The sequence below is a fragment of the Mastigoproctus giganteus genome, chromosome 5, assembly GCF_048544385.1.
Source record: "Mastigoproctus giganteus isolate SK-2022 chromosome 5, ASM4854438v1, whole genome shotgun sequence".
NCBI lineage: Eukaryota > Metazoa > Arthropoda > Arachnida > Uropygi > Thelyphonidae > Mastigoproctus > Mastigoproctus giganteus.
The window spans coordinates 193,873,582-193,894,927 of NC_143579.1; the positions used below are offsets into that span (position 1 = coordinate 193,873,582).

The 21,346-nt window shown below is 37.4% G+C and overlaps 1 protein-coding gene across 1 annotated transcript in view; it reads left to right on the forward strand.

The window, feature by feature from the left end:
* LOC150085960 (dynein axonemal heavy chain 8-like) overlaps positions 1-21,346 on the forward strand; it is a 1,559,705-nt gene that overhangs the window by 1,138,090 nt on the left and 400,269 nt on the right. The window contains exons 66-67 of the mRNA XM_090374756.1: positions 7,675-7,812; positions 12,396-12,523. Coding sequence (XP_090230882.1) covers positions 7,675-7,812; positions 12,396-12,523 — 266 coding nt within the window. The remainder of the gene's footprint in view (positions 1-7,674; positions 7,813-12,395; positions 12,524-21,346) is intronic.

A 21,346-nucleotide genomic window follows, 5' to 3' on the forward strand; every position in this document is an offset into this window, starting at 1 on the left:
CCTTTGTGACTGGTGCCTCTGTAACCAGGTGGGCAGAAGCAGCAGTGCGTAGCACATGTTTCTTGATTAGCCCACGGTTCGAGCCCGTGACCACCAAATACAGAGGATGCGGAAAGATCAGGGAATGATCACCACATGTCTCCCAAGCAATATGGCCTTAGTTGCAAATGCTCCTGAAAACCAAATAACAAATCCTTTGTGACTTGGTTACAGACCAGCTTATATCTACATAGGCTTCTGTGTCTCCTATTAATTTATATGTATCCTGCATTTTTCTTCTCTGCCACATATCTCATTAGTTCATCTGACATCCATTTAGGCCTAAATCTTGAACAATAATACTTAGTTGGTATGAAAATCCTAGTAGCTTATAATTCTTGGAATGCTTCCCATTTTGAGTTTGCTGTTGGCAACACCATCAGTTGGTTCCACTGTATAGAATTGAAAAACTGTCTCAGACCACCATAGTCACCTTTATGAAAGCAAAAAACCTTCCCCTTACTCCTGATGGTAAAAGGAAGGTTTTGATAATAGGTCACTTCAGCACACTGTGATCACTTCCACCTAGTGGTTCCTTTATCTGCAGATTCTTAATGCATGGAGAATCACTACTGATAATCAGATCAAAAGTATTACTCCCTCTAGTTGTCTCCTTTACGGAAGCAATATCGTAGTCGCCTTTACGGAAGCAATAACCCTTCCCTTTACCCCTAATGGTAGTTACCTTTTTGAGTAAATCCCACTTCAGCACACTGTGATCACTGCCACCTAGTGGTTCGTTTATCTGCAGATTCTTAATGCATGAAGAATCACTGCTGATAATCAAATCAAGAGTATTACTCCCTCTAGTTGCCTCTCGAACATGCTGATGTAGAAAACAATCATCCAATAAATCCACAAAAGCCCTGCTAGTGTGTGAGTAACCAGCCCCCAAATTCCAGTCAATATCTGGAAAATTAAAATCTCCCATTATAAGACTATCTGATTTACCAGTCCACTCTATTTCCCTGTACAGTTTCTTATTATACTCATAGAGCTATTAGACCTATAACACATACTACTCCCAATTTTGATTTCCCAGTGCTTATGTCACACCAAACTGATTCAACACTGCACTGTCCAGCCATGTCGACTTGTTGTACTTGTTTTGGAATTTATGTGTTTCTTAATTAATAGCATAACCACTCGTACCTTCCTATCCTATCTATCCTTCCTCTACACATTGTACTCCCCAAATTCCATTTCTGCATTCCTTATATCTGTGTGACACCATGTCTCTGATATCCCAAAAATATCTGGCTTTGATGTTTTGAGCAATACCTCTAATTTATCAAATTTAATTACCAAACTCCTAGCATTTGTGTACACGCAAGTATACATACAGCTGTGCCTATTCTTAGCTACCTTAATACAGCCCATGTGTTTACTTGTACCGCAATAGCTCCCAGCAGTCTCTGAAATCCCCTGCATCTTGTTTTCAGGCTGCTGCTCATTCCAATTGAAGCAGTACAAGAATCACTTTCACCTCTGCCAGCAGCTACTGTTAATCTATTAGTCCAAGTATACCCCCCCCAAGCTAACAGTTTTCTGACCCACCTAACACTGCCTCCATAGCGTCAGCAAATATTCTTGCACCCTTTCTATTTAAGTGTATCCCATCCCTGTAGAAGCAGTCTCTCCTGTTAAGGAGCACAGACCAGGCTGAGAAAAATTCTACCCCTTGAACTTTGCACAATCTCTCCAGCGTTGAATTGATCGACAAGGCTCTCTCATCATATACGGCTTTTTTTCAATGGTGACCTGTACTTGTTAAGTAATTCTGCCGGTCTCCTACTATTAATATTATTAGTGCCAACGTGTACAACAATATCACTTTTTGTGTCCCTAAAAGATGATATCTGCTCTACGACATCATCAACCTTTTGCCCTGGCAGACTTACCCATATTTTAAGTCCTCTTTGTGTATCATAGCTGAAACAGTGATTGATATTAAATTTATAATTCCTATGCGAAGGAAGTAATCTATTATGTTTATTGAGTAGAGAAGACCAGGGTATTCTATCAAAACAACTATGTGCAAACTTAATATTACGGTATTCATTGCTGTGTGCTGTGCATATGTATATATATATATACATTGTTGCCAAAAAACGGAATCGCCTTAAAAAAAATAATATTTGCAGTGAAACATATAAGATGTTATCTGATTACAGTTGTTTTGTTTTTTGCAAAGCAAAGGTGTTGATTCAGCTGTTTCTATAAATACAGAATGGGAAGGGTATACACACTCATGAGGAGTCTGCATTTTTTTTTTTTTATATGTGAACCCCAATCAATCACGGGAGGTATTAGGACCTATAGTACTTAGTACTGTGCTTGGGTTGGAGGTTGAGAAGACGAAAGAAGATATTTGTTGACATCGGACTTGAACTTCTGTAGATTGTAATTTTCAGGAAATACGTATGAAGGAAGGTTGTTCCAGAAAATGGCAGTTGAATGAATAAATGAGGACGACGAAAAGTTGGTTCTGTGGGTTTGAAGTTGGACTGTAAATGGGTGTTGGCTGGTGGAGGCATGTGTTAGGACTGTTTTGAAAGATAGAGAGTGGGAATTATAGAAGCCAATTCAGAAGAACAGTGCCCATGGAAGTATCTTTAGAAGAGGCATGCAGCAGAAACAGTACGAATATGAGAAAGGGAGTGGACAGACTCTGTTAGAGTTCTATCATTAATTAACCTAACTGCCCTCTTCTGAATGGAATCAAGAAGCCTGAGAGAGGTTTTGGGGGCACCACACCAGATGTGGGAACAATATTCCATGGCAGGGCAGATTTGCGATTTATACAGAGTGAAGAGCTGTTTGGAAGAAAAGTAACGCCGAGAGCGAAAGTGAAAACCAAGTTTTTTAGATGCAGAGGAAGCAATATTTGTGATGTGCTTGTGCCAAGAGAGATTAGAAGTCGGGGTAATCCCCAAAAGAGATATATCATTTTGCCTAGAAATCGGAGTGTCACTAAAGATAAGCATAGGAATGGAAGAATCCTTTTTGCGAGATATAAGACAAGACTGAGTTTTAGAAGTGTTGAAATCAACTAAGTTGTCTTTGCCCGACTGTAGAATTACCTGAAGATCGGCATTTAAGGAATTGGTAGCAGATTTTCGAGAACTTGAAGCTGATTGAGCAGGACAAGGTTTCTCAAAATGGAAAGTGGAATACAATGTGCTGTCATCGGCAAAACTATGGATAGGATTTCCAGTCAATGGAAGAAGGTCATTAATATACAGGAAGAAAAGAGTGGGGGAAAGAACTGAACCTTGGAGGACACCGGCATTAGTGGAGAAGTTAGAAGACAGAGAGCCATCTACCATCACCCTCAGAGAGAAAACTGGATAACCAATTACTAAAAACAGTTGGCAGCTTGGAAGCTAAGATGGAAGCTTGTTTAGAAGACCTTTATGCCCAACATGATCAAAAGCATTTGAGATGTCAAGAGCAACTACTTGTGTTTCACCGAACTTTTACATTGAATTAGGCCATAAATGGGTAACATAAGCCAGAATATCACAAGTGGATTGACACTGGCGATTGTTGATCAGACGGAAGGTTTCTAGGTAGTTTAAGAGTTGGCGGTTAATTGATTTCTCCATTACTTTAGAAAGAGTAGAAGTAATTGCAATGGGACGATAATTGGATGGGAGGGATTTGTCACCCTTTTTAGGAACTGGCTGGATATGAACAAATTTCCAAGCAGAAGGAAAAACACCTTTGGAATAAGAAAGTGAAAAAACACAGCAAAGAATAGGAGTAAATTCAGGAGCACAGGTTTTGAGAACAAGTGGAGAAATACCATCAGAACCTGGAGCTTTCTTAGCATCAAGATTCATCAAAATCCTTCTGATATCCTTTTGACGGAAGACCACAGGAGGCATTGAATGGAGCGTGTTGGGAATGGTGAGAGGTGTTTTACCAAGATCATTAATACATGAGTTGGAAGAAAAATGGGATGCTAGCAGGTCAGCTTTATCCTTGGCTGAAGTGACAACAGAACCATCTGGTTTTGACCGAGGTGGAAGAAGAGATGGGCAAAAGTTGCGGCCAATAGCTTTGGCAAGAGACCAGAATTCTCGGCTACCATTAAGTCAAGAAGTAAGTTTTCTACTCTTAGGATGTTCAAACTCTAGTTTGGACTGATTAATAACTGCTTTACAATTGTTGCGAGCTTTGGTGTAGGCAGAAAATTAAACTGAAGAATTAGAAACAAGCCAATTACAATGTGCAACATTCTTCTCTTGAACAGCCCTAGCACATTTATTAGAAAACCAAAGTTTAGATAAAGTACGAGATTTTAAAGTGGAGTGTGTGATAAATGATTCATTTCCTGCAAGAATAATTTCACTGACACGATCTGAGCAAATGTTGACATCAGAAGTTTTGAAACAGTAATCCGACCAAGGAAAAGAAGAAAAGAAATCTCACAGGTAACCCCATTTTGCATTCTTGTAATGCCAAACAACACGAGGTTGGGAATAGCTATGAGATAAAGGCCCCATTGGAGAAGAGACAATCACCAAGTTGTGATCTGAAGTGCCTAAAGGACCTCTCACTTCGACCATGTACTTAGAAGAGTTGTTTGTGAGAAAAAGATCAATGGAAGAAGGTCATTAATATACAGGAAGAAAAGAGTGGGGGAAAGAACTGAACCATGGAGCACACCGGCATTAGTGGAGAAGTTAGAAGACAGAGAGCCATCTACCATCACCCTCAGAGAGAAAACTGGAGTTGGCTGTATGATTAGGATTGTCCGGTATTCTTTTAGGTAAATGAACAATCTGTGCAAGATCATTAGTAATTGCAAAAGTCTCTGCATCTCGACCAGCTGGGTCAGTGTGACTAGAAAACGGAAGCCAGCTGGAGTTGTGAACATTAAAATCACCAAGGAAAATTACTTCACTGTTAGGAAAGCTGGACTGGAGAAAGTCAAGTTACAAAGAGAGGAAGTCAAAGAGCTCCAAGTGATTAGTGAAGTTGGGAGAGCAGTAGAGACAATAGATGAATTTGACACAATGAAGTAGAGAGATTTTAAGCTAGAGAAGATCAAAGAGAAGAGATTCCAAATTGCCAAGTCTCTGACAGGGAATATCAGAATGGACATATGCACAAGTACCACCTTTGAGGCGAAAGGAATCATACAGCGAATAATTTGGGCATCTGAGATGAGCAGTAGTTGAATCAACCGATAACTGAGATTCTGTCAGAAAAAGTACATGGCGTTTGGCAGACTGCAAGTGGAAATGGACATCATTGAGATTAGAATTGAGACCACGTATATTTGTGAAATGAAATAGGAAGTGCTTGATAGGTTTAGATCTTTTCGCAGATAAGTTTGCTCTATTTGTTTGACAATTCATGGTGGGTGGGACATGCTGTATGAAGTAATGAAATTTTTGGATATGGCATACACATGGTAAGAATATACCCAGATCCTTGACATAATGTGACCTCGACAATGCTCCCCACATACACACTACTCGGACTCCTTCCAGTCACTATCTGGCAGAGTAGAGGTAGCAAGATTATACACTAGCTGATCCGGAAGCCTCCCAGAGAGTTACCAATAGGTGCGGTCTGGTGTACTAACTAGCGGCCGGCCTGCGAACACCGTTTTAGAGCTGTACCCTCGAAATGTAAGGAATATTGGATCCCGTCACGACATTCATCATAACCTCAAAAGTCATCAATCATACTGCATGATGGAAGAGATAGGGAAGGGTTGACCGGAACTTAGCTCTAGAGACTAAACATGGGTTCCACCCCTTCAAGCCTCCAATAAGCAAAGTGGTAGTATTTCACCGGTTGATGAGAGTCATCTACCACCTGGTACTGCCTGGTATCATAGAGGGTCGGCGTTCCTCCATGTGGTGTGGGCGCCACACCTCGACCCCTGCTTACATTGGTTCACACCTGGGTGGTCACCCACCATGTACTTGTGCATGGAGGTTATACCCAGGATTACTAACAGTCCCACCATCGTGAAGGTGCAAGCAGAGGATTTGGCTGTCATAGACCGTCCGGACTTTGGCGAAATTGGGTCCACTTGACTTGAGCGTCACCCAAATATCAGTTCGATCAGCGTTTTAGACTCCCAGGTAGCAAGTACAGCTTGTCTGGTGTATCTGAGAGAATGTCTGTGACAAAACTCAAGGACTAAGTGCAGCTGTTGCTCTGTCCCAGGAAGGGCTTTTTTACGCATGCTATCACTGATAAAATAGGCTCCCACCAGTCAACAGTATCCCGGGTGCTAAAATTAAAGCGTGAAGCCGGTGATGTGAAGAGAAGGCCTGGATCAGACTATAAGAGAGTGACTATGCCTTCCCGAGGTCGATATTTGAAATGGCTGTGCCTTCGTAATCACCATGCTAGTGATCCTGATCTAAAATTGGACTTTGAGATGGCCTCTGGTATTGAAACAAGTGCCCGAACTATCCCAAGACGGCTTTCGGAATGTGGTCTGCATGCTTAGCGGCCCAAGAAGAAACCTTTGTTGACCCAACAAATGCGGAAGAAGCGACTTGCTTGGGCTAAAACGCATGTTTCATGGACAAAAGAGCAGTGGGACACAATCATCTTTTCTGACAAATCGAAATTCAACCTGCATGGCTTGGATGGGAAGTGATATGTCAGAAGATGAACATCGGAGGCATACAATCCTGACTGCATAACACCGATGGTAAAATTCGCCGCCAGTCAGATGGACTGGGGATGCATAACAGGTAAAGGGGTGGGGCAAATTAAGTTTATTAACGGAACGGTGAATGCAGAAACCTACACTGCTATCTTGGAAGAGTGCCTGAAACTCGTTATTTGGGAATCGCCACACAGACATCCAAAACTGGATTTTTCAACGGGACCTTGCCACACAGCAAAATTGGTAAGTTTTATGCTATTTAGATTTAATGATGAGTTTGTCTTCTTGTCTCACAAGTCCTAAAAGATACTTACACCAGTGTTTTCCCTTTTTTTTTTTTCTCTGTTAAAGTGCAGTCATACCTCAGAAATACTGGCATTACAGCAATGGACTGGCCTAACAACAGCACAGATTTGAACCCTATTGAAAATTGCTGGTACATAATGTCATCTAAAATTGCTCAGAAGAAGCAAATAAGATTCAGCTGCAGGAGAGCATTATAAAGGCGTGGTACCACAAAATTGGGCAGCTGTATATCCATAAGTTGATTAACTCTATGCCAGATCGTTGCAAGTCTGTAATTGCAGCTCAAAGAAGAACAAAAAAATATTGAGGACTTATTTTGCTGATTTACAATATATATAATACTATTACGTTAACTTGTACATGTAATATCATTTCAGTTTGTACACGTAAATGCAATAAAATGTATGTTTGGTTGTCATGATTGCCATTATGATTTCTCATATTTCCATTAATTACGCATTTTACCTTTGAGAAGAAGATAATTATGGCAATTAGGTATATCAGGTGGAGTCCTTTTATTGTATTTCATTCACAGAGATATATATCCCATCTACAAATGTATTTCAAACATTTCTGCAACTCACAATGCAGTACAAAACACATTATTTGCAAAATTCACAAGTGATGTCATTTTTTTGTCCACCACTGTATGTAAATTCAAACATAGAAATTTGTTTCCGCAGGCAAATCTTGCTGAACAGGAAAAAAAGGCTGCAGTTGCTAACAAAGAATTGAGTCAAGCTGAAAAAATTCTATTTGAGAAGGAATCAGAAGTGAATGAGGTTCAAGCAAAGCTTGATGCTGCTCTTGCAGAAAAAAAGGTATGTTTAAAATAAAATGTTAAAATATACAAATTTCTCTCTCTCTCTCTCTCTCTCTCTCTCTCTCTCTCTCTCTCTCTCTCTCTCTCTCTCTATGTATACATATTTAACAATTTTTTATTTAATTATAATGCCAACTAGATAAATTGGAGAATTTAGCATAAAAGTATTAGGCGTGAAAACTATACTCATTAGTTCAAAGGGCCAAGTATTTGGGTAACCTAAGTTGGACTTCTTTGTTGTACCCTTAGGTTACCTAAATACTTGGCCCTTTGAACTAGTTAGTATAGTTTTCACCCCTAATACTTTTATGCTAAATTCTACAATTTATCTAGTTGGTATTATAATTAACTAAAAAACTGTTATATATAGACAGATGTAATCTACCATCATAAATTTGATGGCATTAATCTGTTCTGCCACTCTTTCTCCTTTTCTATTTCTTATATTCTTCTACATAACTTCATATATATATGAAGTTATATATATATATATATAATAGTTGGTTGTATTTTTTTCTGATTACAACCAATTATATAATAATTGCTTATAATCAGAAACTGAGAAAAAGTATTTTTAATAAAAGTTATCATTCAACTTTTGCTATGTATTTTTATAAAAACATTTGTTTTCTTAATGTTGATCACATTTATGGTAATGTAAGTTTGCCTTAATTTTAATAGTTAACAAATGGAAATAAGTTATAATGATTGGATTTGATTTAAAATTAGAAATTTATTCTCAGCATCCTCCTTCTTCAGTAGAACAAATCCTGACAAAATTTGGCTGCTACAGGGTAGTGCAGAAATATTGTTACATTTAAATGTTTCCTGAGAAACTCATTTATTCAATCATTTGCTTCTCAAGTCCACAAGTATAGCAGGTTTCTTGCACAATAACTCTTTCAAGAAATCTCACATGAAAAGTCACAATTGTGTTCAAGTCTGAACTCAGAGGTAGACTCCAGTCTGGACTCAAAAATACCTGCAGTATTGTAATGATTATAACATGTGAATACATGTGACCAGTATAACATGTGAATGCTAAAGACAGTGTGCAAAAAATCCAGCACTGCATTAGCTATATGTGGCATGGCACCATGCTGCACAAACCACTGGATGTCTGTAGAAACCTGAGTTGTCATGGGCTTTAGTAGAAAGTCATTCTGAAGAATATGAATTGAGATGACAGATTCATTGAAGAACAAGTACAGGTCAATGTTAAAAAAAAGTCGTGAGCTAGAGTTGAATTTGAAAGTGTCTGCAATTCTGCACAGACACGATAGGACAGAGTATATGATGAGAGCCTTGTCAATCAATTTGGCCCTGGAGAGACTGTGCAAGGCTCATTGGGTAGAATTGTTTTCATTGTGGTCTGTGCTTACCAACAGGAGAGACTGCTTCTACAGGGATGGGATACACTTAAATAGAAAGGGTGCAAGAATATTTCCTGATGCTATCGAGGCAGTGTTAGGTGTGTCGGAAAACTGCTAGTTTGGGAGGGGATTCACGGACTAAAAGATTAGCAGTAGCCTCAGGCAGAGGCGAAAGCGATTCTTGCATTGCTTCTGTTGTAATGGGCAGCAGCCTAGAGAGCAGGTTGCTGGGGATTTCAAGAGCTGGGAGTCATCATGGAACAAGTAAATACATGGGCTGTGTTAGCGTGAGTAAGAACAGGTGCATGTATACTTGCATGTACACCAATGGTAGAAGTATAGTAAATTAATTTGATGAATTTGAAGTTCTGGCCAAGATATCAAAGGCAGATATTGTTGGAATATCAGAGCCATGGTGTCACACAGATATAAGCAGTGCAGAATTGGAATTTAGGGAGTACAATGTGCAAAGACTGGATAGGATGGGAAGGGAGGAAGGGTTATGCTGTTAGATAAGAAACACAAATAGAAAGGGTGCAAGAATTTTCAAACAAATTTCTATGTTTGAAATTTGTGTGTTTCTTATCTAACAGCATAACCCTTCCTCCCTTCCCATCCTATCCAGTCTTTGCACATTGTACTCCCTAAATCCAGTTGACATGGGTGGACAGTGCAATATTGAGTCAGTTTGGTGTGACATAAACACTGGGAAAAGAGAAAATGAGAGGAGTGGGTTTATAGGTCTAATGATTCTGATCAGTACAATTGCGCAGAGAAATAGAGTGGGCTGGAAAATCAGAATGTCTTATAATAGGGATTTTAACTTTCCAGATTTGACTGGAACTTGGGGATTGGTCACTTGCATGCTAGCAATGCTTTTGTGGATTTATTGGAGGATTGTTTTTTACATTAACACGTTCGAGGGGCAACCAGAGGGAGTAATACTCTTGATCTGATTACCAGCAGTGGTGACTCATGTATTAGGAATTTGCAGATAAAGGAACTACTATGTGACAGTGATCACAATCTACTGATGTGGTATTTCCTTAAAGATGTAACTATAATCAAGGGTAAAGGAAAGAGTTTTTGTTTTTGTAAAGGTGGTCTACAGTGGTCTCAGACAGTTTTTGAATTCTGTGCAGTGGGATCAGCTGATGATGTTAAAAACAGGAATCTAAATGGGAGGCCTTTGGGGAATTAATCTTGGCTTTTCATACAAACTAAGAAATACTGTTCAAAATTTAGGCCAAAATGGATGTCAAATGAATTAATGAGGCTCGTGACAGAGAAGAAAAATGCGTGGGATGCATATAAACTAGCAGGTGACACAGAAGCTGTTTGTTGTTTGTTATTTGGTTTTTAGGAGCATGAGCAACTAAGGCCATATTGCTCCGGGAATATGCGGTGGTCATTCCCTGACCTTTCCGCATCCTCCGTATTTGGACACAGAAGCCTATGGCAGATAAAAGCAAGTCACAAAGGAGGTTAAGAAAGCGAAGGCTGATTATGAGAAATTCATAGCAAAGAAGGTAAAGGAAAACCACAAAGACTTCTTTGCTTATGTAAACTCTAGAAGAAAGGAGATGAATCAGATTGATCCACTTGATGTTGGTGGATCGACTGTTGATGATTCTGCTCAGATAGTTGATAAATTCAATGAGTATTTTGCATCTAGATTCACACCTGAGGAATTCTGTAAGGAAAGGGAGGACAGAGTTTACTAAACTCTAACAGGGAGCTAAATGATTTTGTAATAACAGGGAGCAGAGTGAAGGTGTAATTGATGAAGTTAAACATAAAAAAGACACCACCTGGTGACTTTTCAGTTATATTAAAGGAGGCAGCAAAAGAAGTAAGCAAACCCTTAGCCATAATTATGAGAGCATCCTTAGTTTCAGGAGTGGTACCCATGAACTGGAGATGTGCAAATGTATCCCCAATTCACAAAGGGTAATTAATGCAAATAATTTTAAACCTGTTAGTGTATTTACTTCTGTTTGGGGGGAAATAATGGAGTCACTGGTTAAAGAAGTGATTCAGGATCACCTAGACAAGACTGCAGTAATAGTTCAGACACAGCATGGATTTGGTAAGAGGAAGTCTTGTCTGACCAATTTGATTGGATACTACAATGTGGGCAGAAAGGAACTGGATCAAAAAATAATTTTGATATTAGCATTAGTAAAGGCACATAATGCAAAAAAGCAAGCTCATATAGCATCAGCCAAAAAAAAAAAAAAAAAAAAAAAATCCAATTTCACCCATCCACTCGCTCCAAATGTTTGTACTAATTGGAGCAGTATGGCATTAAGGACAAGTTGCTGCAATGGATAATGAGATGGAGGAGTGGGAGACGGCAAAGAGTGGTAATAAATGGACACTGCTCTTCATGGACTAATGTTATTAGTGGAGTCCCCAAGGGTTCAGTGCTTGACCCATTGTTGTTTTGTGTATTTCTTAATGATATATCTTCTTATTTTGAATTTTGAAAGTGTGGTTAATGAGAGAAATTAGGGTATGCTATGGCAACAAGATATATCAAAATTAAACAGATGGACTGAGGAATGGCTGTTGAATTTAACATTCACAAATACAAGGTACTGTGTATGGTTAGCAATAATCCCAGAATAACATACCAACCATGTGCTACTACACTCAGAATAGTGGAGAAGAAAGAGATCTGAAGTTTTCTGAGCAGTGCAGATGGGCTGTTAGGACAGCTCATGGAGTTTTGTCAATGATATCAGGAATTTTGCCAATAGGGATAAGGAGGTGATTATACCATTGTATAAGGCAATTGTTAGGCCACATGTGAGTACTGCATACAAGTCTGGAGACCTCATTTTAGGAAGGATGTGGATCTGTTGGAATGGGCATAGACAATAGCAACTTGATTAGTGAGGTGAACAAAAGGGTGCTCTGAAGTTGCAACATGTAGCAGCATCACAATTTTGGATTTTATTAAAAATAATATTATTATTGAAAGGTAATGATAATATGATCTTGACTCTCCAAGTTCTCTGTTTGTTCCTTTTTTGTTTTTTTATGAATATATAAACAAAGTTTGTTCATAATTTCATTATGATTATATAGTTTACTTTGATTATTTTAAATGGCAATTTTTCCCTTCAAATCTATTTCTTATGGTATCACTGATGTCCTCAGTTTTCAGCATATTAGCATACAGCTATTCTTGTTTTTATTCTAGGAACTCATGGATGATGCTGAAAGTTGCAAAAACAAAATGCTTGCTGCTGAAGCATTAATTTCTGGCCTTGGTGGTGAAAGAGTCAGATGGACAAATGACAGCAAAATGTTCCAGAGTCAAATTGAAAGGTTAATTGTTGTTTTTATTACTTTTTTTTTTAGTAGTGAATGCAATAATAGTTTACACATTGCAATGTGTTTAATATGATCCTAAGGTTTGAGAGAAATCCCACATAACAGAACTGCCGTAACAAAAGTATTTTGGGCCAAATGCACTGTTCTAGGAACTCGTGGATGATGCTGAAAGTTGCAAAAACAAGATGCTTGCTGCTGAAGCATTAATTTCTGGCCTTGGTGGTGAAAGAGTCAGATGGACTAATGACAGCAAAATGTTCCAGAATCAAATTGAAAGGTTAATTGTTGTTTTTATTACTTTTTTTTTTTTTGTAGTGAATGCAATAATAGTTTACACATTGCAAAGTGTTTAATATTATCATAAGGTTTGAGAGAAATCCCACATAAAAGAACTACTGTAACAAAAGTATTTTGGGCCAAATGCACTGTATGGCAAGTTTTCATGTATCCATGGCAATATTCCAAAAGGTGACAGATTTCTCCCCACAATAAACTAATTTAAGATATATTGTTTTCCTTCAAATAGACCTCTGGGGTCTATTTGAAGGAAATTGAATATTCATAATAACTGCACAATCATACACCAACCGTTATTAAAATTATAAATAGTGTTATGTTATATTAAAATAATGATGTAGATAAATGAAATAAATAGAATGATAAAATTCCACAGGATAAAACTAATAAAAAGGTAACTGTCTGTACAATAAAATATGAAATTTTAAACTGCAAAGAATTATTTACAATAAAACAATGTAGATAAAACAAAGAATGATAAAAGTGCTAAAACACTGTAGCTTTCAGAGGCATCTGCCTCCTTTTCAACAGTTTTTCACTGTTGAAAAACTGTTGAAATGTTCATGCTACATTCTGTATGAAGTAATGAAATTTTGGATATGGCATACATATGGTAAGAATATACCCACATCCTTGACATAACGTGGCCTCGACAATGCTCCCCGCATACACACTACTCGGACTCCCTCCAGTCACTATCTGGCAGAGTAGAGGTAGCAAGATTATACACTAGCTGATCCGGAAGCCTCCTAGAGAATTACCAATAGGTTTGGTCCGGTGTACTAACTAGCGGCCGGCCTGCGAATACTGTTTTATAGTTGTACCCTCGAAATGTAAGGAATATTGGATCTCACCAAGACGTTCATCATAACCTCAAAAGTCATCAATCATACTGCATGATGGAAGAGATAGGGAAGGGTTGACCGGAACTTAGCTCTAGAGACTAAACATAGGTTCCACCACTTCAAGCCTCCAATAAGCAAAGTGGTGGTATTTGAAGACACAGATAAGAAATGGCTGTCATAAGTGGACACATTATTTGAATTGTACTTGAAACAACCTTGAAAAACATATATACTTGCATAGGTACTCCAGAAAAGGTTAAAATCCAAAATGACTTTTCATTGAGTAATTTTAATTGTGTGTGTGTGTGTGTGTGTGTGTGTGTGTGTGTGTGTGTGTGTGTGTGTGTGTGTGTGTGTGTGTGTGTGTGTGTGTGTGTGTGTGTGTGTGTGTGTAACACAATTGATTGGTTGCAGCATGTGTTTGGACTGGTTTGAAAGAGAGTGGGAGAATTCCAGTTGCTAATTCAGAACAACAATGCCCATAAAAGTATCTGTAGAAAAGACAGAAAAAATATCCAGCAGAAACTGAATGTTTATGAGACAGAGATTAGATATACTTTGTAAGAGATAGATCACGAATTAACTTAATTACCTTCTTTTGAATGAAGTCTAAATGTTTGAGAGAGGGTTTTGGGGGCAGCACCCCAGATGTGAGAACAATATTCCATGGTAGGGCAGATTTGAGATTAGTGCAGAGTGAGTAGTTGTTTAGAAGAAAAGTAATGCCAAGGGATGAAAAAGAACCCCCCCCCTTTTTTTTAATCTAGGGGAAGCAATATTTGTGATGTACTTATGCCTAATGAGATTAAGAGTCAGGGTAATCCCTAATAGAGATGTGATCTTGCCTAGAAATCTGAGTATCATTGAAGATGAGCATAGGAGCAGTAAATTCCATTTGCGAAAAATGAGACAGAACTTAGTTTCAGAAGGATTGACATTAAGTTTTATTTGCTGTAGAATTACCTGATCTGTATTTAATTAGTATTTTAATTAGTGCATTTAATTTTATAGTCATTGACATTTCAAAATTATAATATAAATGCCCATTGTCATAATGACTGAATAGAACAATAGCAGACCATGTGACTGGGGAGATGATGGAAATTGGAACACTGAAAAAGTTGATGGTCAGTTCCTCTTTCATGAGCATAAGATATAAATAATATTGACAAAAGATATGAACATTACATTTGTTCTTGTTTTAGAGACTGTGCACTGGTTTGCATGTTGCCAGTTGCCTTACTGTTTGGAAGCATAGATTCACCATACACGTCTTTAACATTTTGTATGCTTCACGAATGAAACCTGAAGATGCTGTATTATGCTGCTGTAAAGAATTCTCGAAAGAAATTAAAAAAAATACATGCAGCTCACATGGTTCATGAAGCTGATTTCTATCTCCACTGCTTCTATAACCCCACTATGTTAAGCTTCATGTGGTCATTTTTGGATTATTAATAAGTTAAAAATACCTGCCTATATTTATATGTATAATTTAAATTGCTATTTTTTCATATTTATATTGTTTAAACATGACATTTCTTTTATTTTCCAACTTGCCTGGAATGTTACTATCCCTCCTTTTCCATTACTTTAAGTATTTGTTGATTGTAGAACCTGAAAACATTTTCTTTTGTAAATAACAATCTGTCCCTGCATATGAATGAAATCACTAGAAAATTCATGGCTAATTTGCCTGTCTAGTGCAAGATAAGTAATATATAGAAAATAGCAATTGTGCATTGGATCACTCTCTGGATTACATGTAGTAAATGGAAATACAGAAAAACTTGAAAGGGATGGTTAGGTTGTGTTATCTATACTTAAAGATGCAGTACAGGTATACAACCAGTCATTTGAATCATTAACAACTAGAGGTAACCAACTCTTATTGCCATCCCTTGCCACTCAAATAATTATCAATATTTGAAATAATGAGAGATTACTAAGGTATTATAAAATTTACAGCCTTCTTTAAAAAAAAGAAAAAAACAAATTCCAGGTTTAAGTCCATCATAGTTATTAAGAATTTTTTTTCTTTTTCTTAATAATCAAAATTATTAAGAAAACGAACAAAAGAAGGAAGAAACAAAGAAAGATTTCTCAATAAAAGAGGTCTAGTAATAAGTAAAATTTATTCTGTAATAGCCAAGTAGTCAGGAGCGGGAGTGCTGTAGCACACGCTCTTTGAGTAGACCGGGGTTCAAGCCCCTGACTGCTAAATACTGTCAATCTGCCAACCCACAGATTGACAGATTGACAATCTGCCAACCCGCACTGGACCAGTGTGACAGATTATAATCCATTTCCCTCAATATGAATCACTGAGGAGGTGGCTTCCACCCTGCAGTGGGTTGATAATGGTTGCTTTTACCTTTTACCTTTATGTAATGTATTAAAATTGAAAATAAAATTACAGAACTAGAGAAAAAAGAATAACTAACTAAAAATAAAAAGTTCTGAGGTAATGACAGAACAACAATTTCTGAGATAAGACACAACAATGTGTTATTAATTTAATTTATTAAGTTATTTTATTTGAAACTGAACTGCTATTATGAAAATTTGAGTATTATATGGAGGCCTGTTCAATAAAGAATGATCATAATTTTTTTTTCAAAGCATATCTTTATTAATCATCCCTATTTTGATGGTCCTTTTCAATGTAGACCCCATTTAATGAAATGCATTTACTCCAACATTTCTGCCATTCTTTAAAGACATGGTTGAAGCCATTTTTTGACATGAGTTTCAGAATCACCTCCAATGTCTTTACAACTTCTGACAATTGCAAATGTTTTCCTTGAAGTTCCTTTAACTTTGGAAATAAAAAATAAAAAATAAAATAAAAATTTACAGGGAGCAAAGTCAGGGCTGTAGGGCTGCAAATGTGTTCCTCATCCACCCTACAGTGGATGAGGAACACATTTGACATTAATGTTTTGACAACAGTGTGAGTTCTTGCATTGTTGTAATGCAGAATCCGCCCACCTGCATTCAGTTGTGTTTGATTGTGATGAATGTAATTTGCAAAGTGTGCAGTACTGTTCTATAGTAAGCTTTCGTAATAGTCATATGATGTGGCACAATGTGCTGATAAGCCATTCCTTGAATGTCAAAAAAAGAGATGACCATAACCTTTCCTGCCACAGCTACAACCTTTGATTTTTTTCAGTGTTGTGCCATAGACATAGAAATATTTGTTGCTTATGTGCTGTGTCAAAATGAAGCCATGTCTCATCTGTCATTATTACCTTGTGCGAAACCTCACCATCTTTAGTAACCTTCCATTACAGCTCCCGACAAACAACCACTGTGCGAACTTGTTGTTGCATAGGTGTGAGTAGCCTTGGAACTCATTGTGCACAGACATGGGTCATGTGCAAATGGTCATGGAGAATACTGTGCATGCTTCCTACCTATATTCTCAACATCTCTACCAGTTTCCTTACCGTTATGGAAGCATAGATTCACCATACACGTCTTTTAACATTTCATATGCTTCACCTGAAGTTTTCCTGAAGTAGAAACAAAATTTGAGAGTGGCATACTGTTCCTTGTATATCATGTCCATTGTTACATAGGTGAAACTGAACAGGCATAAACTTTATCAACATCCAAGGTCACTCCCTGCACATGAATGAATTGCACAGTTGCTATGTGATGGAGCTTGGTTTGATCTAAATTCTGCAGCTCAGCTAGAAATAGCAAGCAATACAGTTGTTCGTGAAAAAATATGACCATTCATTATTGAACAGCTCTCATATTTACAATTACAATATATATAAAAAATAAGACAAAAAATAAATAAAATTCATGTATAAATGTTCATACACAGCTGCATTATACATTATAGCGGTTGAGATATGAAAATCTCCCAGTGCAACTACTTGAAAAGTGTTTTCATACATTAAAAGTGTCTACTTGTGATATAAAATCTAACACTCAGTTTATAGCCTCTTGTAGGAGGGAGATGTATTTTGGTACATATACAGTGAAAATTCTCTTAACGGACATCTCTCTACAACGAACATTTTCAAATTCCCCAACTCTCCTCTATTGGTTTTAACGTGTTTTCAGCTTCTGTCTAGCGGACATTCTCTGTAACGAATGTGGACAGGCAGTCTGCACTGTTTCGTTTAGATTAGCACTTAATTTGATCTCCCCATAACGGACAGCGGGCGAGCTCACGGCCCTTTTTCTAGGAACGTTTCTTCCACGTATTGCCTCAATCGTGTGTTTATTTTCTATTTCCAATTCTCTGAATTTTATCAAGGTTTACATCGTGGTTCTAAACCCTTTTTCAAGAATTTTAAGGCACGTGTAAAACTGCTGATGAATTTGGTGTGTGCAGGGGGGGGGGGGGGTGTCAGCCTTTCGTCTTTTGAGTTTCAGTTTTCAGTTTTGTTCAGTGTCTTGTGAAGTGCACAGTGTCTTCTCGTAAACATTTAACTTTAAAAGATAAAGTCGAACTCATTAATGTGTATGATCGGCAAAAAAATAGTGTTCGCAATCTCGCTGCAAAATTCAAAATCGGGAAGACGCAGGTAAGCGACATCCTAAAGAAAAAAAAAATGAACTGCTCAAACAATTTTGGCAACACGTAAATGATCAGGTTCAAAAATCATTCCCGAAAACTGTTGGACTTCAAATTGACAATGTTACGTATGAGTGGTTTTGTTGCGCATGTGCTAAAAAAATTCCCATTAATGGGCCTATTATTAGGGAAAAGGCTTTGGAGGTTGCGAAATCTATGGGAGTAAATGAGTTCAAAGCTTCTGTGGGATAGCTAGTCAAGTTCAAAACTCGGCATAAAATTTCTTGGAAAACCGTAAGTGGTGAAGGTGGATCTGTTGATACTGGGATTGTAACAGAGTGGACCGTCAAATTGGAAGATTTATGTCGTGATTTTGAAGCTAAGGATATTTACAACTGTGACGAAACGGTTGTCTTTTAAAGCTCTTCCTGAAAAAACAATGAGTCTAAAAAATGAAAAGTGCCAGGGTGGAAAAATTTCTAAGGAACGCTTGACTGTACTATTGTGTACAAATATGCTGGGAGATTTTGAACAACCTCTTGTTATAGGAAAATCACAAAATCCTCATTGTTTCAAGGGCATAAAGTTGAATCTTTTGAATGTTGACTGAAAGTCTAATAAAAAAGCGTGGATGACACGAGATATCATGAGCGAATGGATAAGTCACTTTAGCCGAAACATGATTCGTCAAAACAGAAAAATTATTCTTTTCATGGTTTCTCACACGCACATTGAATTGTCCAACATTCAAATCGTTTTTCTGCCACCAAACACATCTGCAGAGTGTCAGCCCTTGGATCAAGGGATAATAAAAAATTTTAAACTTCACTACAGAAAACGTGTTTTAAGACATCTCATTGCAAACATGAACGATGTAACATGTGCGAGTGACCTTGCAAAGGAACTCAGCATCCTAGATGCGATTCAATGGATTTCCTCTTCAGTAAACACAATTAGAAAACAAACTGTCGTGAACTGTTTTGTAAAGTCTGGCTTCTGAAATGCAAAAATTGAAGTTGTGAACAGCAATGTGGAGCACCAAGAAGAACAAGAACTTCAACATTTATTGATAATGTACGATACTTCTGCAACAAGTGACCCTGGCTACAAAGATATAGGCTCGAACCTCACTACAGAAGATGGTGCTCTAGATATCAACGACATTATCATCAATATTTTTCAAGAAGTTCCTCATGAGGATGAAGAAATGGAAGGAGGTCATTCTGTCGAAGAACATATTAACGAAGAACCACCGATGAAAATAGAAGGAAGCGCTCATACAAATCAGTTGTTTAAAAATGTTTTTCGCCACTGAAGAAGATACTGAAGGACTTTCGATGGTTTCTTCACTCCAAACAAATGTTGAAAACAAAATTATCAGCCGGAAGAAGGTGCAGAAGAAAATAAGTGATTACTGTATGTATTTTTCTTAAGATATCTCTTTTGTATGTAATTGTATATTATTTACAAAAATATTGTTCAAAATCTGTATATATATTTTAATTTAATTTTACATTAAACGTTTAACGATTTTTCTTTCTTTCTTTTTTTTTTTTTCTTCCTCAGACTTCTTGTTAGTGGACATTTCTCTCTAATGGACACATTCTCGTTCCCCATGGCTGTCCGTTAAGGGGAAGTTTCACTGTATTTATTTTTAATAATTTGAAGCATTATAAGAATGCATGCCAAGTTAAAGTTCATGAGAAATATTTTTTTAGATCATTGAGGTTCAAGCGTGCATAAATGGAAAACATTGAATGATAATAAAATACCTTTATATAAAAAAAAAAAAAAAAAAAAGGATTATTGCACAAGGATATTCATAGTAAATACATTAGGGGAGTCTACCTCCTCGCTAGCAAAAATTGTCAGTGGCAGGACCAGCACTGAAGATGAACAGCACATTGGACATTAATAAAGTTCATGGTATTATTATTATTAGCTATATGGTGCAAGGAAGCCTGAGGCTTATGCTGCACCAGCCAAAAAAAAAAAAAAATTCCCAAGTTACCCGGAAAGAGAGAGAGAGAGAGAGTCAAAAGTAGAAGGAAATCACCAAGAAAGAGAAGAATGATGATATCCAGCTCAAGACCCTGGATGTGCCAAGCCCTGGGGATACGATGAATGATTGGCAAGTAACTGTTACAGAAATAGTAGAGGCTAGTAGCAACTTAACAGGCATATCAATTGATTATGTGCAAAACATTGTTAAATAAATTAATTAGGTGTGATACAAACTTTCCGGACAGATATGTAACTGTCGATGAAAATGGCTTCATTGTTACCAGTAGTTTGTGATGAAGCCATTTCTTTTGGAAGTATGCTGATTCACCACCTCCAAAGAAGGCCAAGTCAGTCCTATTAGCAAGGACTGACAATTCTGCAGTCTGGCTATGAATTGTCCAACCCACCCCCATACCCACTAGCTGCATACTCCAGCTGCAGCTAGTGACTACTCCATACTCTAGCTTCATCTGATTGTCACATATTTTTGAAACCAATGACCAATTTGTTTGGAAGCAAATTTGGGTAGGATCATGAAGATCATAAGAAAACAACTGCAAAACTTGGATTGCAAATCTGAAGTATCGTGGTAAAATGCGCATTGAGTTGCTATGAGACTATAGCAAAAAATTGTATAAAGTCACCATTAGATAATACAGTCAGTCCTCGTATAACACATGTTTATACTACACAAATTCGATCATACACAGTTTATAAATAGGGGAATGATATCGTATATAACACGAACCGAATTCGCTTATGCACGATTTGCCTTTGTGTTTACAAGAAATGGCAGTCAGATGCAGAATCACCCAACTAAACACAACACGATAGGAATGAAGAGAAGATTCTGAAAATATATTTATGTTTTTTATATCAGTGAAGGGGGAAACACATTTCACCATAATAACGTAAAATTCCAGCTATCGATATTGCAAATGCAATTAGATCAAGTTTACTACCAGTTTATAACAGATTCCACTAGCAGGAATGCAACAGGAAATTGTTTTTATTGTTTTATGGTAGTAGCCCCCAGAAATGCGCTTTAGTAAAATGTGAGCTAGTGTGGTGTTAATAGAGTTGTCTATGCCTTTACGGTGTTGTTTATTCAGCTGCTACACGTGCACAGCTTTG